We start from the raw sequence: 27,833 nt of genomic DNA, 5'->3' as shown, positions 1-27,833 counted from the left end.
TTAGCAGACTCCTGCAGTGGCCGGAGAGGACGCACAGGTGGAGACATGATGTTAACAGGAGGAAGGGGAACCTCTCTAAGTGTTACAGGAGGAAGGGAGGGAAGTCTTTCTGGATCAGCTTTTTATCGGAGATCCTTTTGAGGGGGAGCCATCATCATGTTTTACGCTGGCAAGTAGCTACTTTGAGCCTCTGTGTCTCCCCAGTCAGTCAAGTTCAGCAACGTCAAGGCTGCCTCTCTTCTCCCATCATGCCTCACAGGTGGCTGCTTCCTGCCAAAATGGCACATCTAAAGTGTCCTCATTCATCACTACTTCCTGTGCTTCTTTTTAGTGCCAACATAGGTCCAGGGAAACTCTTGCTTTTGTTCCAAGCAGGCATTGTTGATTTTGGTCCCAGGATGTGCTAACTTCTTTAGAGAACAATGCTTTGCCAGTTTAGACATCTGTAGTTTCTAAAATCCACAGTCAGTGATTAAAACAGCATGATAGTGAAAACAGTCTGATCTGTGGAAGAGAAATGGACATGTGTATATAAAAACATATGAACATAAATGGCAATAACATGACAAAAATGACATTTCAAATCTTTGGAAAAGGAGAAATTATTGAATAAGTGATGCTGATATAAATAACCAGAGATAGGAAAAAATAAACAGGATCAACATCTTACTCTTTATCCAAAATAATTTCAAATGCACCGAAGTTTTAAGAGAAAAAAGTGAAACTACAAAAGAAAGAAAAAAACATGGAGAAGTTATTTTCCAAGACTTGCAGTGGCAAATAAAAATACTGCTGACAAACTCTGACATTTACATTTGTAAGTTACCCCCCAGGGTAACGCACTGTTAGCAAAATCTGGGGCCTGCGATTATTTCTCTAAACGCACTTTTCAAGTGCATATAGTAAAAAAAAGTCTAAACCCTGCAACTGTGTATGCATGACAGCTACGTCTCCTTCCCACTACAGACCCTTTCTGCCCCCCAGACTCCTGGTGCGCAGCTTCCCCACGCTGGCTTCAGTCTATCTTCTATTCTTCAAACAATGTCCTGTGCATATATAAGCACATACGTGCACATACACACACTACACATATACATTTTCTACTTCACGACAAGTAAGTCTGCCTCATCCTTTCTCACAATGTATTATACTTTATCAGTTGTTGTTTTCTATTTTTTTTTTTTTTTTTGAGACAGAGTTTCGCTCTTGTTACCCAGGCTGGAGTGCAATGGCACGATCTCGGCTCACCGCAACCTCCGCCTCTGGGGTTCAGGCAATTCTCCTGCCTCAGCCTCCTGAATAGCTGGGATTATAGGCACACACCCCCGTGCCCAGCTAATTTTTTGTATTTTTAGTAGAGACGGGGTTTCACCCTGTTGACCAGGATGGTCTCGATCTCTTGACCTCGTGACCCGCCCGCCTCGGCCTCCCAAAGTGCTGGGATTACAGGCGTGAGCCACCGTGCCCGGCCTTGTTTTCTATTATTATTATAAACAATGGACCTCATCTTTCTTTGCCCACATGGGCTGTTTTCTATACAAGATGCGTGTCCTGCTGCAAAATTTCTAGATAAACCTAAAGCCACCGAGGTGGCCACAATTACACATCCACATGGGGATTTCGTGGAGGCAGCCAGAGAGATGAGCCTAGTGTTCTGGAAGGGATCAGAAACTGGACACATAATTTGGTGGGAATCGGCATAAAGATGGTAAATGTTTAGGTTCAAAAAAACAGAGGGGCTAAGGTGAGAATGCTTGAGTTCTCCAACATTTACAAGCAGGAAAGGGAGAGGGAGACAAAAACAGAAAGTGAAAAGAAACAGTAGCCGATAAGGGAGGACAAGCAAGAGACGATGCAGCCCCCAGAGGCAAACACACTGGTTTCAAAGAGGACGGTGTAAGTTCTGCCAAATGCTGTAAGAGTACGATGAGAACTGGAAACTGATGATTTGAATTTGGAAGCAGCGGAAGTCAGATTCCAGGGGCTGCAGGAAAAAAAAGAGGTAAGGAGGTATAGAAAGTTAAGTGTAGAAAACTCCTACGAGGAATTTTGCTGTTAAGGAAGCAGTAAGGAAGGAGAGCATGGGATCCAGGGGGACTTTTTCAAAGCTGCGAGATAATTAAAGCATGTTTACGTGCTGATGGGAACGGTCTGGAAGGGAGAGGGTGTGGAAAGGAGAGGCGATGACACGGGCCTCGAGTAGGTGGGAGAGGAAAGGGCCCGCACTGTGTGGGGTACAAAGGCGGAAGACCGGGTGGACCTGTGGATATGCCAGAGATTTCATGGTGGGAATAAGGGGAAGTTCTTTTGTGAGCTATTCTATGTTCTGAGTGAAATAAAAGGGATCTCGTTAACAGAGTGAGGAGTAGAAAGAAGAGCTGGAGGTTAGAGGCAGGGAAGAGGAAGTGAGAAACAGTCATCTGGAAGACGGAAGGAGTGGAATATAACACAGAAACACAGCCAGATTTCTGGGCAGGTCAAGGCTGGGCTCACGGATCTCTAGGAGGACCAGTAAGCATAGTTGCATATTTTTTCCAGCCAGGTCCAGCTGGTTGGGTGCAAGTGCAGAGTAGTCTGCAAATTGGGTCTATCTGGAGTTCAGGTTTTGCCAGGCAAGTGCAGTGAAGGAGAAGAGGGGGCAAAGGAATTGAGGGTGCCTGCAAGGGAGTCGTCAGAGAGATGGACGTGAAATCTAAGCTGGGTAAATTGAGAAGTAAGGACATGATATAGGTGATGGGCAGTAAAAATATGTAACGTCAGTGGTTCCAAGGACTGGATGGGGCAGAGATTAACTGGAGTTATAAGACTAAAGGAGTTCAAAGTGTAGGAAATGAACATCGGGGCGGGGGGCGCTGAAGTCAAGATTTTGGAGGTGGTAGTTATTAGTTACGACAAGGTCTAGGGGATGATGGCAGAATTGGGGTCCAAGGTGACACATGGCTGACAGCTGTCATTGACCACACCTGTAATGCAGAACTCGAGGAGTCTGAACAGAGGTGCCCACCCTGCTTGACCAGCTTGGCTCAGAAGTATCTGATCTGGGATTGCTGCCCCACGTGGCTGAAGCTCAAGACAATTCTCTTTGGGCTTGTGACGGACCCGTTTGCAGAGCTCACCATCACCTTGTGCATCGTGGTGAACACCGTCTTCATGGCCATGGAGTACCATGGCATGAGCTCTACCTTCGAAGCCATGCTTTACATAGGCAACATTGTGAGTGCTCTGGCTGACACTGTCCTCACTGGTATGGCCGGGGCAGGGGTGGGGGCAGGAGCAGGGTGTGGTTCAGGTGGGGTGGGGCATGCCCTTATTGGATCGTGCGGTGAGCCAGTTAGCTGACAGCAGAGCAGCAGTGCGGGACACGTGGACACCAGGTTCAGGAGGTCAAGTGTGGGAGGACCCAGGCTGAGCTGGTGTGAATGGCTTTGGGATGAACAAGAACAGGAAGGTAGGCCAAGAGCCTGGAGCCAGAGGCAGCTAGTTGCCCTTTACAGAACACAGGGCGGCCACTCGAAGTCTCTGGATCTCAGTGCCTCTACCTTGAAATGAGGATAAATGTCACTTTTTCATCTAAAGACAATCTTTGAACTTGTCAATTTCCTTCCAAGATAATTACTTTTATGACTCCAATTAACAGGAGGCACAATTTTCAATGCTGTCACTTAAGGAGAAGAAGAGTCGGGGAGGGAAGGGGAAGACAGTGGGAGGGAGGGACATGGAAGCAAGGTTGCCGTTGTGAAGAAACCATCGGGAAGTCGGAACTTTTCTTTGGCATCGAGTTTAGACATGACGCTACTTTAAGTTTCCCTCCGTCATTGGCTAGTACTATTTACTCTTAACAAGACACCTGCCATCCTGTATTTCACTGTATACTGCATAAAGTGTCTGACTCAGAGTGACAGCAACGCTCCAACCTTGCCCTACTCACAGGGTTAGTAATAATCCGCAGATGCTTCCCATGGATTATCTCATTTGATTTTCACGATAATCCTATATGGTAGGTATTATTATTATTCCCTTCCCAGATGAAAAAACTGAGATACAGGAGGTTAAATCATCTTCCCAAGGTCAAAGACTTGACTTAGTGGCCACACCAGAATGTGAATCCAGACAGACCGGCTCCCAAGCTCCCAAGCTCACTTTTCTTAACCTCTGATTAAGCCACCTCACAGGACCTGCTTGTATGTGTGTGTGTGTGTGTGTGTGTGTGTGTGTGTGTATACGCGCGCACGCTTTCAAACACACATGCACACATGATAGGCAGACGCTAGAAAGAGTCAATGTCCTGCCTTCATGTCCAAAGCAGGGCCCACTGCACTGGAGGTGACCTACTGGATTCACCAGAGCTGTCCAGCTTTGGGGTCCAGCTTCTTAAAGGCTGCAGATTTAGGAGGAGGGGAAAGGCCCAGAGGAAATGTGACTACTCTTCCCTAGAAACCACTCCCTCCCCCATGATCCAGGGCTGTGAAAGGGGCTGCAGTAGGTTCTGGAACATGCCTCATGTTTTCGCAGCACCTAGGCTGAGGTCATATCCTAAAGTTGATATGGAAAGGGAAAATGGAAACAGAAGAGAATGCTGATTCCCAAGAAGTCAGCCTAAGACCATAGAGGGCCTTATGGAACAGACATTTGAGCCCACACCCTCATTCTACAGTTAGAGAAGTTAAAGAAAGAGAGAGAAAAGGCCTTTCCCATCGTGTCAGAGCACAGCACCATTTTTTCTAAGCGAGAAAAAAAAGTTATGTGTTTGGTGCTCGCAATGAGTCAGGCTCTTTGTGAGTGTTATCTCAGTGTCACAACAGCACCATGAGATTATCATCACCCTCACGTCACAGAAGAGAGCGCCAAGACTCAGAGAGGTTAAGTGTCCTGCCCAAGTTGTATAACTGGTGAGGGTGGAACCAGGTCTCTGGAAGACACAAGACCTCAACCCCACCCCTCACCATACCACACTGACTTGCCTTCAAGGGCCCCCCAAAAAATACCCTTTGAATTACACAGGGGCAGTCTTGTGGCAAGAGCAAGTCACTTAAACTCTCAGCCTGTTTTCTTCTCCATGACAGGGATGCATTGTCCGTTTCTCAGGCTGGCGAGGGGCTCAGAAAAAAGGATATGAAGGAAAAGTGCCTGACCCTGGTCTCCGCTTTCCTCCTTCTCTGTCTCCTTTCCCTGCTGGTGTTGTGTGACCTGAACCTGCTTCTGACCTCCCTCAATGTCAGAATGCTGTCCTATTTAAGACAATTAAAGACACACAGAGCAGCCGGGCGCGGAGGCTCAAGCCTGTAATCCCAGCACTTTGGGAGGCTCAGGCGGGTGGATCACGAGGTCAAGAGATCGAGACCATCCTGGTCAACATGGTGAAACCCCGACTCTACTAAAAATACAAAAAATTCACTGGGCATGGTGGCGAGTGCCTGTAATCCCAGCTACTCAGGAGGCTGAGGCAGGAGAATTGCCTGAACCCAGGAGGCGGAGGTTGCAGTGAGCCGAGATCGCGCCATTGCACTCCAGCCTGGGTAACAAGAGCGAAACTCCGTCTCAAAAAAAAAAGACGCACAGAGCCGAAAAGAATCTTAGAGACAAGGAACCGCTATTCTTGCTAGCCACTATAATTTATGAAAGCATTACTATCGCCAGGCCCTTTGCTAAGAACTGCACATGCATTCGCTTATTTTATGCCCATTATACAGATGAGGAAATTAAGGCACAGAGAGGATGCATTATTTGTCGAGCTTACATAAACTAGGAAATGTCTGAGCTGGGATTTTAATCCAGGTCGGTGATGTCCCACAAACTAGGCTTTTTAACCACTGAACCAGACTGACTCTTCAAAGGCGTTCTGATCTTATAATAATGATCTTAAAGACTGTCCCCTTACTCCACTCCCACCGCCATTCATATGGAAAAACTGCGGCATGCACAGCCCCTGAGAATGGGGCAGAAATGTCTCCATTGTGCCACGTTGACTGTTCCCCTGGCCAATGCTCAGGAGCCCACAGGTAACACAGCAAAGTGAACACAACAAGAGGACCCGCTATTTTGTAAATAAGACATTTTCTTGCTGCCATTTTTGTCGTTGCCCCCGACCCCACAGATCCCACCGTGATGAAAACTTGTTTCCACTCCTAGGTCTTCACCGTAGTTTTTACCGCTGAAATGGTCTTCAAAATCATCGCCTTCGACCCATACTATTATTTCCAGAAGAAGTGGAATATCTTCGACTGCATCATCGTCACCGTGAGCCTGCTGGAGCTGGGCGTGGCCAGGAAGGGAAGCCTGTCTGTGCTGCGGAGCTTCCGCTTGGTAATGTTTTTCTCCCGATGGCCTGGAGAAACTCCCACCAGACTCAGGGGACACTGTGCCCTGGGGACCGCATCAGCCCGCTCCGCCTTCCTCTCCCGGCCTTGTGGGAGGGAGCTGGGCATGACTCGGGGGCCACCGGAGACTTGGGTCTGTGCTTCCCGCTTTCCGTTGACTCAGATCGGGGACGTGTCTTCTCCTGTCTGGGCCTGGGCTCCCTCATCTGCACCAAGGGGGGACTTCCAAGCACTTTCCTCATCTCTTACCACGTAACAACAACGGCGATTATCATAGCGGCTAATACTTGCTGAGCACACGATGTGCCAGGCATAGCGCTGGACACTTCATAAAACGTACCTCACTCTATGCTCACGACAACCCCGCGAGACAGTTGCTTTTAAGATCCCCATGACTAGAAGGGTTCCATGATGACCCCAAAGTCTCCCATCTGCCAACAAAGCAAATAAGCCACAGACCTGGATCTCAAATCCAGGTTGTCTGACTCCATAGCTCAGCCCCTTCCAGCCTCAAGGAGGTCATTCTCCAATTCCTTGTTGCCCCAAGTCGCAGCCCCAATGTTTCAAGCACCCCCAAAGCCGCCTCCTACTAGCCTCACTCACATGCAATGATGGCTCTTCTCCAGGACGCCCTCTACACGAGAAGTGCCACAAGTCACCCACTTTTATCAGAGCCACGTTTGCCAGCCAAATGGTCAGATTCCCAGGACAGTCTGGGGTCACTAGGTTCTTCCAAGTCTCCAGGTCATGTGGAGGAAGGTTGGCATCTGGCTGACTCTTGGGAATAGGAGAGAGGGCTGGAGAATGTCATGGCTTGTTAGCACAGGCCACCTGCTCTCAGGAATCTCTCAGTGTTAACTGGGAACCCCACATCTAGCTTTGGAGAGAGGTGACGAAACAAAGGGGGGTGTCCAGCAATCTCCCCAAATGCCACCTAAAAGGTTCTGACAAGTGTTGGGCATCCAGAGGTTGAGGGGGGTGCGTGGTTCAGGGCGTGAGGCACTAGAACAAATCTGCTTGGGACCCTATCTCAGGAGCCAGTGAGAGGGAGCTGAGCCCCTGAATGTGGCATGCATGGTCTAGGGGCCAACTCAAACGCCCATGTGCAGTGACATAGAGCCAGCCATGGAAGAGATTTGGGCACTGGATATTTGCCTCAGGTAGACAGGCAAAGATGACTCCATTCCACACAGGCAGACCTGAAGCAGTTCATGACTCTAGGGAGGGAGGTTTGCATAGAGATCAATGCGACTATCTCAGGCCAGGCACGGTGGCTCACACCTGTAATGTTAGTATGTTGAAAGGTTGAGGCAGGCAGATCACTTGAGCCCAGGAGTTTGAGACCTTCCTGGGCAACGTGGTGAAATCCTGTCTCTACAAAAATTGAAAAAATTAGCCGGGCCTAATGGTGCATGCCTGTCATCCCGGCTACTCAGGAGACTGAGGTGGGAGGATCACCTGAGACCAGAGAGGTGGAGGCTGCAGTGAGCCATAATCGTGCCACTGTACTCCAGCCTGGGTGACAGAGTGAAACCCTGTCTCAAAAAAAAAAAAAAAAAAAGAGACAGAGAGAAAGATCGAAAATGAAAGAGAATGATGAGAGGGAAAGAAAAAAGAAAGAAGGAGAACAAGAGAGAAAGAAGCAAGAGTTCCAGCTACTCAGGAGGCTGAGGCAGGAGAACTGCTTGAACCCGGGAGGCGGAGGTTGCAGTGAGCTGAGATCACGCACTGCACTCCAACCCGGCGCCTGGTGACAGAGTGAGACTCTGTCTCAAGAAAAGAAAGAAGAGAGAGAGAGAGAGAGAGGGAGGGAGAGAGAGAGAGAGAGAGAGAGAGAGAGAGAGAGAGAGAGAGAGAGAGAGAGAGAGAAAGGAAGAAAGAAAGAAAGAAAGAAAGAAGAAAGAAGAAAGAAAAAGAAAGAAAGAGAAGGAAGGAAGAAAGAGAGAAAGGAAGAAAAAGCAGGCAGGCCTTTCCATTATTGTCAGAGTTTCTAATTTTCCATAAAAAGTCAGAAATCCAGATTTTCGTGCAAATATCTTTAATACTGGCTACTAATCCAACTTTTAAAAAACACTCTAAAGACCAAATGAAGCATGTCCTGAGATGCAGCTGTGCCATGAACTGCTGGTTGATGACGACTGCCTGAGCTGATGGTGCTGTCACCATCCCAGGGAGGAGAAGGGCAGCGCAGACCTGTAGGACTCTATCCATAACTTGGACATTTTAGAAGATCAGAATTAAATCACATTCTTAGAAGGACAAATTTCTCTAGTTGTCTAGAAAATGGTGACAAGAGACAGGCCCCTAAGCTAACGGTCAGTGTAAGGTAAGGTACCTATGCACAATGGTCAAGAGAGCAAGATTCCACACCCCCATGCCCTGGCAGGCTTTCTAATAAAATACGACCGTTTCTAGTACACTTGGGGAAGCAGAAGCTTGGTGTTTTAAGGTCTGTGTGCTACTTTTGTTCTGTTCCCACAAAGTCTAAAGTCCCAAAGAACCAAAAGTAGGCAGGTTTACTTCACAACCTCCCCCTGCAGAGTTCTCCAGGGGAATGCCCCTCAGTCCCCACCTCACTGATCTTCACATGCTGATCAGTGCACATTCCCCAAGGACACCCACCAACTACACACTTTCCTGGGGTCTATTCCACTTCCTCATGACCTGGCTTAGATTTCACGGCCCACCAATGTTATTATGCCCTTGGAAACAAACTCAATCACCTTTCCCCTCTGCCTCTGCATTTTTGTGTGTGGTAAAACCTTACTGTAGAGGCCACGTCCAGCATTTCTCTCCGCATTGCCTGTACCTGAGCTATAAGAAATGCGGGAGAAAAATCGCCGCCAGCCGGTCAGTTTCGTGGCTTTAATTAATGGACTTTATTTTCAGGACAGTTTTTAGTTTTCAGGAAGAAAAACAGTTTCCCTGTTACCAACATCTTATGTTAGTACCTACATTTGTTACAGGTGACTTCACTGGTTTCCCGTTGCTCTAAGAATAAAATCCAGACTCCTCATGATGGCGCACAAAGATCTGCATAACCAGGCCCTGCCCAGTTCACCAGCCTCCCTCTTGCCCGCTTTGCTCCAGCCAGAGAGGCCTCCTCTCTCTCCTTCACACATAACAGAGAGCTTGGCTTTGGGTCTTCTAGGTTTTTTCACTGTGCCTGGAATGCTTTTCCTCTAGTCTTCCCTTAGCTCACTTATTCTCAACCTCTGGGTTCAATGCACTAGTCTCCTCCTTAGAGGGGACCTCCCGAACACACTGTCTAAAGTTGGATTCCCTCATCAAATTAACCTGGCATTTACAATTGTCCTGCTGTCCCACGAGGCAAGAGACAGAGTTTCTTATCTACTGTTTTATCCCAAGGGCCCAGCACCAGGCCCAGCACATACATAGGAACTCAAGAAACACCTGTCTATTGATGGAAGGAAGGAAAGAGAGAGGAGGAAGGAGAGAAAAGACGGAGAAATAAAAATTCTGTCTTCCTTCTCTCCGAAAATAACATTGCTTCTCTTCCCATCATTGAAAGCCTTGCCCCATTTGCTCCATTAGTCCACTGGTCCATCCTGGTACCAATAGCAGTCTTAATGACGGCAGCTTTTACATGTCTGTGTCTGGAAATCAAGTAATCCACTTCACTGACTTCAATATCTTGGCCTGCACACTTTTATATTCATTTTAGAATTAGCTTGTCAAGTTACATACCCACATACCCACAAAACTCTAATCGTTTTTCCCTTTAGGGACTGCTATAATTGATAAGTCAATTTGGGAACACACATAATCTTTACATTATGCAGTCTTCTGATCTATGAAGATAGTATACTCTCTACACTAGTCTTTCAATAAAGTTTAAAAATGTTTCCATAAAGTTTTCGTAATTTTCTCCATAGGATCTTGCATATCTTTTTAAACATTCTTTTCTAGCGTTTTTGGCTAGCACTTTGGTATTTATCTGAATTTATGACTTTTTATGGAAAATTAGGAACTCTGACAATAATGGACAAGCCATAGTCCCTCTCTGCCTCTCTTCCTCCTTTCCCCCTTTCTCTCCTTCCTTCCCTCCCCCTTCTCTTTTTCTTCCTTCTTTCCTTCCCCCCGCCTTTTCTTGTTCTCTTCCTCCCTTCCTCCCTCCCTTCCTTCCTTCCTTTCTCTCCTTCTTTCCCCCCTCTTTCCTTCCTTTCTTCCTTCCCTTCTCTTTCTTTCTTTCATTGTCCTTGCCAGGTTTTGGTATCAAGGTACCAAGATTACACCAGTTTTTATTTTAAAAAAGCTAAGGGAGCTGGGTGTAGTGGCTCAAGCCTGTAATCCCAAAATTTTGGGAGGCCAAGGTGGGTGGATTGCTTGAGGACAAGAGTTGGAGATCAGCCTCGCCAACAGGAGGAAACCCCATCTCTACTAAAAATACAAAAATGAGCTGCATGTCGGGGTGCACATCTGTAATCCCAGCTACTTGGGAGGGTGAGGCAAGATAATTGCTTGAATCCCGGAGGCAGAGGTTGCAATGAGCTGAGATCATGCCACTGCACTCCAGCCTGGGTGACAGAGCGAGACTCCATCTCATTAAAAAAAATTAAAAGAAGGTTGGGCACAGTGGCACAATCCTGTAGTCCCAGCTACTTGGGAGTCTGAGACAGGAGAATTGCTTGAAGCCCGGAGGAGGAGGTTGCCGTGAGCCGAGATCATGCCATTGCACTCTAGCCTGGGCAACAAGAGCAAAATTCCATCTCAAAAATAAGTAAATAAATAAATGAAAAAGAAAAAACAAAGTTAGCTGGGCATGATGGCACACACCTGTAGTCCTAGCTATTGGGAGGCTCAGGTAGGAGGATGACTTGAGCCCAGGAGATTGAGGCTGCAGTGAGCCAAGATCCAGCTGCTACACACCTTGAGTAAAAGTGAAATGATTTGCTCCTTGTAGGTTTGATAGAATTCACTAGTAAAGCCTTTTGCAGTTCAAGATTTCTCACTGCCAATTTAATTTTCTTAATGGCTGTGAAACTAGTCAAGTTTGCTATTTTTCAAATTGATTTTAGTAAGTGATGTTTTTCTAAGAACTTCCTTTTTTCTAAATTTTCAAGTTCATTGGCATAAATTTGTGCACACCATGCTCTTATCTTTTGAGAGTCTGTATCACCTGTGCTGACGTCACCTTTTTCCTTCATGACTGTGCTTTCCTTCATTCTTCGTCAGTCTTGCCAAAGGTCATCAACTTAATTTTTTCCAAGAACCAACTTTTAACTTGTTGATCCTCTCTGTGTCATTGATATTTTTCTATTTCAGTTAATCCTGCGTCTTATCTCAGTTACATCATCCATTCTACATATTTTGTTGTGTTTTAACTTCTTAGGATGGAATTTCCCATTTATTTCCTTTTCCATTATTTTCATTTAAGACTTCAATTTCCTTCTGAAAATTGCTTTCATGTGTATAATTTTCTTAGTGTTTGGTTCTAAATATTTCCCAATTTCTACTTTGATTTTTTCTTTGACTCAAGGGTTAACCAGAAGCATTACTGGTTTTTGTTGTTTGTTTGTTTGTTTGTTTGAGGCGGAGTCTCTCATTCTCGTTGCCCAGGCTGGAGTGCAGTGGCACAATCTTGGCTCATTGCAACCTCTGCTTCCTGGGTTCAGGTGATTCTCCTGCCTCAGCCTCCTGAGTAACTGGGATTACAGGCGCCCGCCACCACGCGCAGCTAACTTTTGTATTTTTAGTAGAGATGGTGTTTTGCCATGTTGGCCAGGCTGGTCTCAAACTCCTGAGCTCAGGTGATCCACCCACCACGGCCTCCCAGTGCTGGGATTACAGGCATGAGCCAGAAGCATAGTTTTTTAACAAAACACATGGTGTTTCTAGTGATGTTCGTGGCACTGAGTTCTAGCTTTGTGTATCCTTAAGATTTTTATGTGTCTCTTGCACAGAGCAGGCAATCAAAGTTTGGACTCTTATTCAGTTCTGACAATTCAGACCTGTCATTTGCTACACAAAGTACTTCTTTTGACAGGGTTCTCGATTGTTCTTTATTTCTTTGCTTTCCTTTTGCCACGCTTTCCTCGTGCAAGAGAAACTGTGGCTACACCATTACTACACGCTTTGCTAAGAATTGTTTCATTTAATTGGAAAATTTATGAGTGAAAGGCTTTTTCAGTCAGGGATTATAGTTTATTTGTCTTTTTTTTTTTTTTTTCTTTTTCTTTTTTGAGACGGAGTATCACTCTTGTTACCCAGGCTGGAGTGCAATGGCGCGATCTCGGCTCACCGCAACCTCCGCCTCCTGGGTTCAGGCAATTCTCCTGCCTCAGCCTCCCAAGTAGTTGGGATCACAGGCACGCACCACCACACCCAGCTAATTTTTTGTATTTTTAGTAGAGACGGGGTTTCACCTTGTTGACAAGGATGGTCTCGATCTCTTGACCTCGTGATCCACCCGCCTCAGCCCCCCAAAGTGCTGGGATTACAGGCGTGAGCCACCATGCTCAGCCGGTTTATTTATCTTTCAGCCAAAGCATTTAGTCCCTTATTGTGTCGTTAACACTGATCTATTCGGGTATGTGTCTGTCCGTAGATTTGAGGCTATTTGTTTCACCTGCTCATGCTCTCTCTATACATATTTATTTTCAACTGTTTGTTTTTCCTTGTCTTATTTTTTTCCTTCTGATTTGGAAACTAAATATTCTGTTTTTCCTCTTTGAGTGGTTACCCTATAAATTACAGCATTAATTAACTCTCCATTAGTTAACTTAATCAAAGTCAAAAGTTAGCTAGAATCTCTACCCTTCCTCTAAGACATTTTTCATTCCAGGTATCCTTTCCCAATTTCTTATAATGATAAGTATTTTAATTCTATCTTGTTTGTACGTGTTTTATTAATGAGAAATAATGCTATTATGCAAACAGTCCCCAAAACTGAGTAACTTACCCCGATAAAAGTTTATTTCTCACTCATCTCATAGCCTAAGGCAAGCAGACAGCTCTAGGTGGGACTCCAAGAAGTGACTTTGCCATGCCTGAAGGAAGATAGTATAACCTTCGAAGTTTTCCTCCCACTTGTGGGAGAATGGAAAGCCAAGGTTTGTTTTAAGGTTTAAACAGTGAAAGGTTTTTGCAGCCAGGGATTATGGTTTATTTCACAATACAATTACTTCCGAAACTTAGATGGCTTCAGACCTGTCATCTGCTACAAGAAGTGCTTTCTTTGACAAAGTTCTCAATTCTTCTTTATTTCTTTGCTTTACTTTCCCCACGCTTTTCTCTTGCAAGAGAAACAGTGGCTACACCATTACTATAAGCCTTGCTTGCCAAGAGTTGTTTCATTTAATTGGAAAATTTAACTGGTTTTCAACATTCGAAGACTTAATCTCATTGCTCACTGCCTGGAATCTGGAAGCAGTACAGTTCCCTAAATCGTCAAGGCTCTAAACTTCTGGATTATATTTCCTTTCATTTCCTATAAACCAGCTAAATGTTTCCTGAGCTCATCTCTTTCTTGTACTGTCTTGACCAACATAACCAATTACAGCTGATCCATACTAAGGTTTAACAGACCCTTCCCCTAGGGTTTCTGGATCATGATCTGCCTCAGAAGTTTTGCAAGCAATATTTTTGTGACTGAATAACATAGATTAACCTTCCCAGCCTTCTCCTATCAGTTTCCTTGTTGCCCACCACATGATTATTAAGCCAGTGCGCGTATTTGATGCTTTTGAAAAGGCAATACCTTTTTTCAATGAAACAATTTCTCCATCATTCGAGATAAGTGCAGCTAGCTGCAGTGATACCCTCTAAATCTATGAGTTAACATAATAGAGATTGTGTCTCACGGCACATTTAGTGCTTGTTGGGAAGCTGTCCTGGGAGTGTCTGCTTCAAGTAGTGACTCAGGGATCTGGGATTATCCCATATTGGGATGTCACCATCTTCAATTAGTGACCTTTATGGTGAACATGAAAAGGAAAGAAAAAGTGCAGGGGGTTTAATGACTGTGCCTAACAGTCATGTATATTACCTCTGTCTCCATCTCCATTCCACCAGCCAGAATCCACTAACATGACCCCAACTATTTGCAAGCAAAACTAGAAAACAGTCATCCTTTGTGTCTGGAAGGAGAAGGTGAATGGAAACCATATAACCAGTCTCTCCCACATCTCATAAGACATTGTTCTTGTGTCCACTCAATGTCTAGATTTATTCTCATACTCAGCACTTTCTTGCTCTTTATACCTTTGTTATGGAGCCAGAGGGGGCTCACTGCCCAATGCACCAGAAGCCAACACTATGATGCTGGAAGCCAAGACTATGACACCAGGTTTTTGAGAAAAGAAAAGCTTCATATTGCCAGCTCGCAGTAAGGCAAGAGGTCAAGCTCAGCTCTGTCTCCCTGTGCTATCTTCAAGGCAGTATTTTTATTAGAAGATGTTTAGTGAGCGGATACTGGTATTTCCACGTTTGGAGGAAGGGAAGGGGAGATTTGCAGAGTCCCTGGCCATGCACAGCTACCGCTTCATGCTAACTCATGGGTTCCATATGCAAATCTGGGGAAGTTAGTATGCGATATGACGTGGAAATTCAGGCAGTGACATCAGCAAGCTCATTGTGCACAAACTCCAGTCGGCCATCCTGGTTCCAACTGATTTCAGCCCATTTTTTCCTCATCTCACAAGGGGAGGGAGTTTCAGTGTCCCAGCCAGTTGTTTCTTTACCTATCTGCTATACTAAAAACTCAAGAGTTTTTGAAAGTTACTGATTTCTTACTCTTTGGAACACAGTTTGAGTTTCAGATTTTCAGTGAGTTCTTTCTTATCTGCTATGCTGTAAGCCTAAAAGTTTAGTCACTGATTTCTTTAACTCTTTGGAACACAGTTTGAGTTTCAGATTTTCAGTGAGTTCTTTCTTATCTGCTATGCTGTAAGCCTAAAAGTTTAGTCACTAATTTCTTACTCTTTGGAACACAGTTTGAGTTTCAGATTTTCAGTGAGTTCTTTCTTATCTGCTATGCTGTAAGCCTAAAAGTTTAGTCACTGATTTCTTTAACTCTTTGGGGCACAGTTTGAGTTTCAGATTTTCAGTGAGTTCTTTCTTATCTGCTATGCTGTAAGCCTAAAAGTTTAGTCACTGATTTCTTTAACTCTTTGGGGCACAGTTTCACCTCTCGTTTATTACACATTACTCCTGGGATCACTCGCTATCTACCTGAAGCACCTCCTTTAGAATTTCTTTTAGTAAGTGCCTTCTGGCAATAACCTCTCTGTTTCATTGATCTGAAACTTGCTCTTCAGTTTGCCAGTGTCTTTGAGAGGTATTTCTTATGAATGTAAAAGTCTAGTTGATGCTTATTTTAACTTCCTTCAGTGGCGCTATTATTCGACAGTGTGCCAGCCTCCGTTGTTGCTAATGAGCAGTCAGCTTTCAATTTAACTGTTATTCCTTTCTTTCTGGATGCTTTTAAAATCTTCTCTCTGCCTTTGGTGTTCTGCACTTTCACTGTAATGTGTCTAGGTGTGGAATTCTTTTCATTTAAAATGGTTAAGCTGCATTGACTTCTTGAATCTTAAGATTCATCACTTTCTTCAATTCTGGAAAGTTCCCAGGCATATATGGACAATTATAACTTCCACTCCATTCTATTTTTTCTCCTTCTGGCCTTTGATTAGATAGACGTTAAACTCTCTTGCTCTGTTTATTAAACTCTATGTCTCTTACACTGTTTTGATATTTTTCTTCTTATGTCTCTCTGGGTTACATTCTGAATAATTTATCCTGATATATCCTCAGTTCACTCTCTCCCAAACTGTGTCAAATCTGATGCAAACCTTCTCCGTAGTATTTTTAATTTTAAGTATTATTTTTCATTTCTAAGAGTGTATTTATTTTTCACAACTTCTTCTTATCTACAGCTTTTTAGTCTCTGCACATCGTTTCAAGTTATTATTTTATTTCTTTAACATATTATACCTAATTATGCTGTTATCTCTCACTAACAATTATATCATCTGAAGAAATGGAATGACTATTTCCACATCTGTGGTTTCTTCTGGATCTCATTCACTCCCGGTGACTCATTCCTTCTGTTTTTATTTGTTTTTTACTGCAACTCTGAAATGATTTTGAGGGAATGCTTTGAAATCTGGGATAAAGACAGGTTCCTCCAGAGAGTATTTGCACTTAATTCTGCTGAGCACTTTGTAGAATTGCTCTAACTTAAATTCTCAACTTAAAATACCTAGGTAGTGTGAATTCCAGCTAAAATCCTGTACGAGCATCAGTTCGCTGTTCCAGATTCTCAGTCAACTTTCCTCTTGTAGCTGGTACTTAGCACCAGCCATCCTTGCATTCTGCTGGGCTTGCTTGTGGTTCATCCTTATATGAAGGTTGTAGCTCTTTGGGACCTAGTCTTAAGGCAGGGAGAAATTCCTCCTAGGCTTACTTCCTTAGGCAGGCCATGCACTATGCTTCCTGCTACCAGTTACTAATGCTCAGTTTTTATTTGTGTTTCTCAGCTGCCTCTGTGACCAGTCCACAGAGTTGTTATAAGCCCTGCTTCCCATATTTGGAGAGTAATTTCCAGATTAGGTCAAAGGTGAACATGGACTCCCTCTCCTCCATCACCTAAAGAAGCGTATATAGCACTTGCTGTATAAGAGGATTAAACCTCCTCCCATGGGATTTACTCACTGATATGTGGGTGATAAAATTGTTGCTGTACTGTTCCGTTCAGCATTGCATCCTGGCACCTAAGCCACAGCCTGGCTCTTGGTAGGTGCTCCATAAACACACCCTGATTGATAGACTGACAGTTGAGCTCAGATTTTTTCTTCCAACAAATTAGAGAACCATACAAATGTATTTTAAAACATTCATACGTTTTTATGCTTGATGCCTTTGCTGTTTTGTGAGATTTAGCATATTTGAGTTTATAATGAAGGCTTTTTGGATCTTCATCTTTTCTCAGTAACGAAACCATTAGTTCCATGACAGCAAAAACCCACATAGCTCTCTGCATATGCATACACCTCACAGGCCAGCACAGTACCACGCACATGCATGGCTGGTGTTCCGGGTGTTAAGGTAGGTTGGTCAGTCAGATGAACGTGTGAATGCTGGGTCCTTGAAATCATGGACACTTGCAGTTTCAAAGCTGGTTGGAGCAACAGATGTTGTCCACTGCCCCAAGATGAGAAGATGTTTGCCAATACCTATCAAATGCAGAGGGTCATCCTCTACCCGAAGGAGGCTGGTCTCTCTTCAGGTCAAAAATAAGCTTGTTGTTACTTATTTAGAAGCCCCCTCACACCCACCCCACCACCGCAGAAGAGGCCCACATTCAGGAGGGATCAGGCTTGTGGCTGTGGAACAGAGTACAGATGGCAAGGCCATCACCCCAGTGTAAGACCCTGAGTCAGCCACAGTCAATGAAGCATGTTGATACTTAGGAACCACAGAAGGCTGATCGTATTTTTGAGTAATTGATCGAAGAAAGGTCTCTGAAAGCAGCTTCCAGAAAACGCCCTTGTTTAATGGGATGAGATGCTTGTGTTTTTCCCAGGTCTTTGGTTTCCAGCCAAAACTTTAGATGAAAGGTGATGAGCACAGCTACCAAAACCTGACAGTCTCTGTGTCTCTGCAGCTGCGGGTCTTCAAGCTGGCCAAGTCCTGGCCCACCTTAAACACGCTCATCAAGATCATCGGAAACTCGGTGGGGGCACTGGGGAACCTCACCATCATCCTGGCCATCATTGTCTTTGTCTTCGCTCTGGTTGGCAAGCAGCTCCTCGGGGAAAACTACCGTAGCAAGCGGAAAACTATCTCTGCGCCCCACGAAGAGTGGCCCCGCTGGCACATGTGCGACTTTTTCCACTCTTTCCTCATCGTCTTCCGCATCCTCTGCGGAGAGTGGATCGAGAACATGTGGGCCTGCATGGAAGTCGGCCAGAAATCCATATGCCTCGTCCTTTTCCTGACGGTGATGGTGCTGGGGAACCTGGTGGTGAGTGGTGAGCCCTGCTGGGGGCACTGCCTCCTGGGGAAAGGAGAGGCTTCTGGGTTATCTGAGAAAGCTTTGGTGTGCATTTTTATGCCCAGATTGTACTTCTCTGGTTGAAAAGTCTTCAAACTTTTCAAATTCATGTGGGATTCATTACAAGTGTGCCTTGGGAGGTAGCCTGATTTGCAGGAATGAGAACAGGATCAAAAAGGAAAGTCCTAGGTTGTGACACCAGGCAAGAGACAATCTCAAGCTCTGATTTCCTTAAACATCAAGAAAATAGTGCTTACTCATGGGTTTACTAGGAGAATTTAAGTGACAGGAGATGACATATGCAAATTGCCTAATGCAATGTCCAGGCCAGGCAGGAAATGGTAGCTATTAGTTATTGAGAGAAAACTGTCCTTCCCCACACAAGGGGGGCTCAGAAAACACTTCTATTCAGGGAAGGGAGAGCTGACTGATTTCTCTAAGCTGCACAGGTCCTAGCTAGGAGCAGGGGGAGAGGCTGCAGTAAGGGGTACAGTGGGACGAGACAACAGAGAGAAGCCGGTCACAGACAACATCCAAGGCCATGGGGCTAAGAACAAAATCTAATTCCAGGTTTGGAGGGAGCCTTACTTGCCAATTAGCCCCAGTACCCCTTCTCTGCCCCAGCCTGGCCCTGCCCTCTGCTTGTCCTCACCCACTCTGGTCACGGGGATTCTTGCCCTCCTGGGACTGGCTGGCTGTATGGGAAGATTCAGTCTTCCAGAAGCCCCTTTCTTATTGCTCTGGACATCAACCAACTTGGATTCTTTCCTTATGAGAGTTTTATAGACAGAAGAAAGCTAAACCGAGAGAAGGGAAGAAACAACAAATCCAGACTCTAGTGTTTTTCACCCCGGCCCCTGAGCCAGACATGCCTCTGCTGGCATCCCAGAAACTCTGTTCCTCCAGGCTGAGCCCACCACCCCTGCAGAGCCACAGGTGCCCCTTGCCCCCAGGTGAGGGACTTTGCCCCTCTGAGCGAACTTGGATCACTTCTCATGTTATTTTGTCCTCACAACCACTGTTCACCTGCTCTCAAGTGAAGAATGGGAAGCAGCGACACACGCCCAGGATTCCAGAGCTGGGGACAGAACCCAGGGCTTTGGCACACGAAGGTGGTCACAGAAAGGGCTGGTGCCTTCTCTTTGTTGTCCCTAAAAGTCCCTGTGTCAGCAGGGGGCTCCTCCGTTATGGTGGAAAATGTGCTTCCAAGCCTCGCCCACTGAAGCAGGTCAGTCTGGGACGTCCCCAAAGCTCCCCTCTACTGCTCTCAGAATGTCCATTCCCCCAAAAGGGGCAGCATCCCGGGTAGGCAGGGAGAACCCAGGCCATGGCTATCCTGCCAGCCAGCTGCTAACCTGGTGGGCCAATGTGGGACTCAGCTTAGTGATTGATCAATCTTCCCTTCCACTCCTTCTCCCCAGGTGCTCAACCTGTTCATCGCTCTGCTACTGAACTCTTTCAGTGCAGACAACCTCACAGCCTCAGAAGATGATGGGGAGGTGAACAACCTGCAGGTGGCCCTGGCACGGATCCAGGTCTTTGGCCGTCAAACCAAGCAGGCCCTTTGCAACTTCTTCAGCAGGCCCTGCCCGCTCCCCTGGCTCAAGGCAGAGCCCGAGCTGGTGGTGAAACTCCCACTCTCCAGCTCCAAAGCAGAGAACCACATTGCTGCCAACGCTGCCGGAGGGAGCTCTGGAAGGCTCCCCGCTCCCAGAGGTCCCAGGGATGAACACAGTGACTTCGTCGCTAATCCTACTGTGTGGGTCTCTGTGCCCATTGCTGAGGGCGAATCCGATCTTGATGACTTGGAGGATGATGGTGAGGAATATGCTCGGTGCTCCCAGCAGGAAGTGATCCCCGAAGGTCAGGTAAGAGCTCTCCTCACGGGAAGCCACAGGCAGTGGGGAGGGGCCCCAGGGCTTGAGTAACACAGGGCAAAAGGGAAATGCACAGAAGACTTTGATGTAAAGAAGCTTAAGCCATGCCAAGCTTTCCAGAGGAGATTGCTTTGAGCAGAGCCTGGATGAGAAGGTCAGAATTCCCCAGGCAGGCAAACAGGGAGTGGGGGGCTCGGGGCAGCAGGTGAACAGCAGGCCATCTGAAGGTGTTTGGGAATTGTCTCTGACACAGCTGCCCCATTCATTCCGCCCAGCCAGGCTCTGTGCATGAGATGCTGATGAGATTTCTCTAAGAACAAGATGTCCAAGGGCAAGGCTCATCTAATCTTCACCAGCAACCCAAGAAGTCCTGATTCTTACGTGACTCATTTGACCAGCTTTTCCCCACAAGTGATATCGTAGGGAAATGACACATTCCTTTTGGCACCAACAAATTTAAAGCACATTGAAGCCATTTGACAATATATATTTTTAAGTACTTGGCACCATTCCTTACTACCTTAAGCTGGTATATCAACCCTCGTCAACCTCTTCTCAGTAACTCAGGGCATGCACCTCTGCCCAACGTGGGAAGGCAAGGATCCCTGTGGAGCCTCAGGAACACAGGGCTGCTGGCCAGGTCACTAAGTGGTCTAGAAATGCTGTGCTTTGGGTCTGGAGCTCTCCCATAGCCTTCTTCCCTGCAGTTGTCACTTGTGTTCCAGCAGCTACTGTTATCAGCTGCCATATTTTACATGCCTTTGTCTGGGTGACAGCAGAGGGCAGGGCATCACCATCCCCAGAGTAAAGGACATGAACTCTGTGACAGCTGTCTGCCACTCAGAAACATTTTCAGTTACTTTGGGGCTCTGAGGGAGCTCCAGCTGGCCAAGTTCCCTACGATCCTAACCTCTGGACAAATAACAGTGGTCATGGCTAACATCTGTTGAGCCAAGCACTTCATGCAGAGTGTTTTACAAGCACCAACGTGTCTAGTCATCACAACAGCTGAATGATGCTAGCCTTCTCAGTTTTGAAGATGAGAAAAATGAAGATCAGAGAGGTTAAACAACTTGCCTAAGGTCACACATCTTATAACTAATGGAGCCAAGGATAAAACACAGATCTACATAGCTACAGTCTTCATGCTCACTTCATGCACGTGTATGCCTGTCTGTCTGTATATGAGTTGCATATCCTTCTAATTTAGAACTGGTCATCTAAGGGTGGGACCAGGCTCCCAGCTGGAACCCTCTGTCACTAGCAGGAGCTACTGCAGCAAGTCGAGAGGTGTGAGGACCTCCTGACACCCAGGAGCCCACGCTCTGGAACATCATCTGAGGACCTGGCCCCATACCTGGGTGAGACGTGGAGAAACAAGGCTGTTCCTCAGGCCCCTGCAGAGGTAGGTATGTGAGCTTCCTGGAGAGGTTGAATAGCCAGCCAGGCACTGACCAGTGGGCTGGTAGAGGCTGGAGGGTGGTGGTGAGGGTCGGGTATTCCAGGCTACACTCAACCACATAACCTCATTTTTCATCCTGGGAATTTTTAAAACCACCCTCCCTGCAACCTCCTGCCAATCCACACAATTTCCACTTTTACCATGCCATCGCCACAGTCTCACTCCAGGACAGTTGTAGGGAGAGGAAGAGTGAGACTCCACAAGGTGTGGGACTTAAGACCAGATCCTAACCCTCTCTGAGCCTCCATTTCTTCATCCATGAAACTGAATGGTAATGCCTGTTTGGTAGGATTATTTTGAGGCTTAAATGAGATGCTACTTGTCAAATGTTTAGCTCCTGCCTGAAAGAAAGTAAGTGCCCAGAAAATGACAGCCAAGAAAAAAGGAAACAAAAGGCGAAGGACAAAGAACGTCAGATATTTTCCAGAGCCAGCAAATAAGGTTGGAGGAGCGCATGGAGGAGGAAGTCTTCCCTTGTGATTCTTCCCTGCTTTATTTTGTCCAGGTCATTTTCTCTAGGCAAAAACAGCCTGGGGCTGAGGAGGGGCTCTCTACAGGTGAGTGGTCAAGGGGCAGCCTCGTAGAGTCTGAGCTGTAGGATCTGAGGTTTAGGATTGTCTTATAACAGGTAAATAGAAATGCTGTGGCTTCATTTATAAATATTGAAGAAAACAGGGAAAGCTACAGGGAAGCTACGGGGAAAGAGGCGTCTTTAATAACACTGCTTTCAATTCAAGAGTTTAATTTGACACCTAGCCACTGAGTGCTGACTGTGTGACAGGCACCGGGCTCCACAGAGATAAGGAAGACATAATTCATCCCCAAAGTTATCAAGCCCTTCAGCTTGAAGAATGTCAGCTGCTGGCTGTGTGCCCCAGGCAAGGCTGGCCACAGCAGGGTTAGATAAGAGGGAGGGCTGAGACGGGCTCTGGGGGCTGTGGACGAGCATAAGCCGCTCGGTTCCCACTGGGTGAAGGCTGCCGCATTCTGCCTGCGGATGTCGTGCTTCTTCCTAAATGCTCCAAGGACTCCCCCGGCCAGTCGTCCCTACTCAATGTTTTCAGCACACAGCTTCTGGGCGTTGGTTTTGTTTTTGTTTTCTTGCCCATGACCCTGGCTAGGCAGGAGGGGCCTGACAGCGACAGATGGGGACCCGCCCCACCATTTGGGTCCATTAGCCAAGCTATCAGGTTTACTAATATGAGAGCAGCTTCAACTCCTAATTGAATTCATCTGGAGACATTACAGGGCTGGAGCTGCCAGGAGGGCAGCAGGCCCCTGCAGCAGCACTCCGTGATTAAATATTCAAGCCCAGTGAATGCTGAGAGTCGTTATGGTGTAATTACGGTGTCTCGGGCCATTGCCAGCACTCCATCAGGGGCCCAAAGGTTTACAGCCTCACACAGCTAAGCCTCTGGGGCTCCAGGGAGAACAGCAGTGTTCCAGGCCTCAGCTGGCCAGGCACCAAACACGGGTACAGTTGGACCGGCCGTGACCGCATGAGATTGCCCAGGCCGGGCGGAGAGACGAGTTCACTGCCTTGGGCTTCTCTCCTGCAGGGAGTGGACGACACAAGCTCCTCTGAGGGCAGCACGGTGGACTGCCCAGATCCTGAGGAGATCCTCAGGAAGATCCCCGAGCTGGCAGATGACCTAGAAGAACCAGAGGACTGCTTCACAGAAGGTAAAGGGCCAGCCACAGGCCCCCTCACACTGATGTTAATTAGGGCCAGAATCCAGTTGAACAAACACTCACCTGGGCACCTCTGGGTCCAGGGCGCTGGCCTGGGGTCCACAGGAGACAAACAAGCCATGCCTACTTGCTGCCTCACTGCCAGGCTTGAGGGCACCAGCATCAGACACACATGCCCCAGCTGGCAGCAGCCTGGCCGCGGTATCTGCATCCCATGCCCTGTCAGACACCACGGAGAGACGTGTGCCTTCCTTGTTACCCTCAAAAACCCCTCCCTGAGTTCTAAACCAGACCTCTTGGTCACCACCATAAACATCACCGAAAACTCTTGATTCGGACCATGAAGGACCCAGAGGAGGGCTGTGATGTACCTGCTTCCCTCAGTCTTCTGTTTAGCTCTTAAAAGCAGAACCTGTGTCTTAGTCATCTTTCTTCTCAGCGTTTAGAGCAGTGAGGGACATTATATTCTCAATAAATACTTGTGCAATGAATGAATCAAGAGTTCATTCTATGAAGGGAATTGTGGCCTCGATGGTTTCTAAAAACACATAGACAAAATACTTTAAACACTTGAGTTTCTATTACTAGTTGTATTTGATCCTGGGATGGGCTGGACCCAATCCCCATCCCAGCCATGCCATGGCCCCTCAGATCAGCTTGGGCTCGGAGCCCCCCTCAGACACTCCCAGGCTCATACCCCATAGCTTGTCTGTTTTCCAGGTATAGGTAGGCAGAAGGACAGGGACTGCTGGTACCATCTGTAAGAAGGACATGGCTAGGAAAACATCAGAGTGTGCAAGACTGATGATGAAGAGGAACACCTACAGGTCTGGATTGAGGGACTGCCTGGAAGGGAGCCCTCTTCTCCAATACTCCAGGAAAGAATTCTTTTCCAAGGGGATGAGTGGGTTTCTTAGCAGAGTGGTTTCTCTGCAGCAGGAGCAGAAATGATCCCCTCTGCCCAGTGGGCATCACCCAGCATCAGCCACCTCTCCCCACAGGATGCATTCGCCGCTGTCCCTGCTGCAAAGTGGATGCCACCAGTAGTCCGTGGGACGTGGGCTGGCAGGTGCGCAAGACCTGCTACCGTATCGTGGAGCACAGCTGGTTTGAGAGCTTCATCATCTTCATGATCCTGCTCAGCAGTGGATCTCTGGTAAGGGGAGGCATAGTCCTTGACCCCAAATCCTCCAGATAGGAATCTCCTGCAATCCAAAGACCCTGGAGCTGCATTGGTGGGTTCTCCTGACTCCTGAGCAGAAAGTCCCCTACCTGTCACTGGAAGAAGAGCTGCAGCCCAGGGTAGGGCCCCTCTTAGCAGCAGGGCACGGGGGGTGTTCAAGGTGCCCATGCCCTGGCCTGACAAACCTGGCTGCAAGCCTTTGAGTGAGAGTATAAGCATCTCCCCGTAGAGATAGGGAAACTGACACTCAAAATGTTTAAAAGACTTGTCCAAGGTCCAACTTGTCAGTAGCAAAACCCAGCTTTGCCTTTATTTAATCCCAAAGCCCCTGGCTTCCCATCCTCTGACCTCCCCATACACGGCCTTCTCTGAAGGCCTATAGAAGTACAAAGAGGACTATCTTTCCTTATCAAACCACTTCCAAATGCTACTAATTACTCCTTTAAAGCTCACAGAAAGTCATTACAGTCGCGCTCCTCAACATTTGATCCCCCCAGGAGCTTGTTCAAATGCAGATTCTCATTCCAAGATCTGTGGCAGAGTCTGAGAATTTGCATTTCCAACAGGCTCCCAGGTGATGGTGGCGCTGCTGCCCTCAGTGACCCACACTTCGAATAACAAGGCCTTATGGGAATAGAGATTCCCAGTTGGGAGACATATCTAAGGGCCTGGCTGAATACTGGGCTTTGTAGAACAAAGAAGGAAGTTTCTCTCTGTACTGTGGCTTAGCCTTCCTACACAATCTCAACTACTCCCCCAATAGACCAAGGTGGACATAGACACAGGCAGAGGCTTACCATCCCCAGTTGTCTGCATTTTCTAGATGAGGAAGTCGAAGCCCAAAGGCATGAGGGGCTTCAGCTAATTAGTTGAAGGACTGGGACTACAGTCCAGGGTCACAGGTAATTAGTAGAAGGGCTAGAACTACAGTCCCACTCTTCTGATTCACGGCTCCCAGTGATTTCACTCATCTTAAGTCTCATGTGTCATTTACTGTCTAAAAACCACCTACTAGGCCGGGCGTGCTGGCCCATGCCTGTAATCCCAGAACTCTGGGAGGCCAAAGAAAGCGGATCACAAGATCAGGAGATCGAGGCCATCCTTGTCAACATGGTGAAACCCCGTCTCTACTAAAAATACAAAAATTAGCTGGGCGTGGTGGCACGCCCCTGTAGTCCCAGCTACTCAGGTGGCTAAGGCAGGAGAATCACTTGAACCCGGGAGGCAGAAGTTGCAGTGAGTTGAGATCATGCTACTGAACCCCTGCCTGGCAACAGAGCAAGACTCCATCTCAAAAAACAACAAAAGAACACCTACTAAATATCTGGGCCTCCACCTAAATGCCAGATTGCCAGGGAGGGTGACAAAACTGCTCGTTGTGTGGCCTCAGCCTTAGGGAGGAGCACAGGTGCAGGAGAAGGCAGGATCTGAGAGGTGAGCGGGAAACCAGGGCGGCCATAGTGCAAAGCCAACGGAGAAGAGTTTCGGGGCAGGGACTGGTCTGCCATCTTGGGTTCAATGGGGAAGGTGAGGCAGCGGCTGCAGGTGCCCAGTGACCTGGCACAGGGCGGTCATTGTCCTCACAGACCTCAGCACAGTGCAGAGGCCGAGTTGCAGAGCAAGAGGGGGCTGGGCAGTGCTTTGTCCACATCTACGCTCCTCTCCTTCCCGTCCTCCTGGATTAAAATAATAACCACATGTGCTATGGGCCAGATGCTGTCCTCACTGCCTCACTGGCTTGTGGGCTTTCTCTCCTCACTTCTCTTCTCCACTCTCCCTTGCTCCCTCTCTTCTCTCTCTGACCCCCTTCTCCTCACACCCAGGCCCACCCCCCACATTCCCAGGAGGAAGCTCAGACCAGCAGCACTGTTCCAGCCCAGCCCGCCCCCCTGCAGCCCTCCCTTCCCTCCCATCTCCTTCCCCATGGGACTGAACAGGCTGGCACCAAATTTAGTCTTCTTTAGGCTTTCACTTTGAGTACCTTTTAAAAATAACATGCATTTTCATCTGACAAAGTAAAGTACCAAAAAAATACTTGGAAATTATAGAAAAAGGTAAAGAAGAAAAAAGTCATCCATTTCCCTATCACTCAGAGAGCTCACTTTGAAAGCATTCTGGTATACCTCCTTCTCATCTTTCTTATGCATAAACTATACACACATTATAAAAATAAAACCACATTCACGCTTTCTATAGCCTCAGTACATTTTCTCATATTATGTCATTTAATGGCTATGGCATATTCCTTTGTAATTTATTCAACCAATCATATGTTTACTTCTAATACATGTGGAATATTCCCTATGTGTACTCCCCCAGAGATGCTGGATAATCTCCTGTCTTAGTCCTGATCCCAGACGCATAACTGGAAGCTAAGAAAAGATGTGGGTTCAGTTGAAATCCGACTTCGGCTGATCCCACGGAAAGTGCTGAAGCAGAGAGGGCACCACAGAGCTGTCCCACATTGAGGGAAAGGAGGCAGCCTTGTACACCCCGCCGCCAGTGTCCCTGGCTGAGGGTGGCCCCAGGGGGATAAGCATTTTCCAAGGTGGACACAGTTCCCTCCAGCCCTGCAAAGCCATTAGGTAAAGGGGGTGTCTGCATCGATGAACTCTTAGCAGCCGACACTCCCAGCAGATGAAGGATGGGGCAATGGCCCCTTAGAGAGGACCTGAGTGGGCACCAATGGCCTCCAGTGTCCTTAGGATAAGTGCTTGAAGGAGGACTTGCTGGGTTCCCGAAACCCTCGAGTCACACTGACAATTTGGCTTCACCCAGGACTGGCCCGTGTGAAGAGTGGCAGCTCCCCACAGCCACAGCATCCTGGGGCTTCCCCCACTCTTTTCCATCTCCACCCGTCTGATAAAACAAAAACGGCGTCATCTTTTAATTAGAATTTCCTTGATTACCACTGAGATAGAACATTCTTTTTCAGAGGTGTGTTGGCAACTCTTACTTTCACTTTTGTAAACTGCCTGTGAACATCTGTTGATGGTTTTATTTTTAAACAAAGTCACTGTTAGCATCCTTTTGGTTCACTTCCAAAGTCCAATTTGAGAAGGTTTTCTCTCTCCCTTGCATTCAGCATCCCTGCAAGTATCAGCAGGGCTGCGTGTCCCTGTTGGCCCTGAAGAAGCCATGCTTTGTAGCTCACAGTACCTCCTCCGCCATCCTCCCCACAGCAAACAAAATGCTACCGGCAAGCTGGCTACCGACTCCTCTTCCAGGGACTGTGGACAGGGCTTGCTGGGTTTGTATAGGTCTGGGCCCCAGTGCTGTGGGTCCA

At 47.1% G+C, this 27,833-nt stretch overlaps 1 protein-coding gene across 1 annotated transcript in view; it reads left to right on the top strand.

The window, feature by feature from the left end:
- The window catches only part of SCN10A (sodium voltage-gated channel alpha subunit 10), a 112,155-nt gene that overhangs the window by 57,328 nt on the left and 26,994 nt on the right, over nt 1-27,833 (top strand). Inside the window, exons 13-19 of the mRNA XM_035278191.3 lie at nt 2,975-3,213; nt 6,130-6,303; nt 17,944-18,303; nt 19,755-20,201; nt 21,475-21,615; nt 23,232-23,355; nt 24,366-24,520. Coding sequence (XP_035134082.2) covers nt 2,975-3,213; nt 6,130-6,303; nt 17,944-18,303; nt 19,755-20,201; nt 21,475-21,615; nt 23,232-23,355; nt 24,366-24,520 — 1,640 coding nt within the window. The remainder of the gene's footprint in view (nt 1-2,974; nt 3,214-6,129; nt 6,304-17,943; nt 18,304-19,754; nt 20,202-21,474; nt 21,616-23,231; nt 23,356-24,365; nt 24,521-27,833) is intronic.

Source organism: Callithrix jacchus, chromosome 17, assembly GCF_049354715.1.
Source record: "Callithrix jacchus isolate 240 chromosome 17, calJac240_pri, whole genome shotgun sequence".
NCBI lineage: Eukaryota > Metazoa > Chordata > Mammalia > Primates > Cebidae > Callithrix > Callithrix jacchus.
The sequence above is the reverse complement of the archived record's forward strand: the minus strand, read 5'-3'. Positions and strand labels throughout refer to the sequence as shown.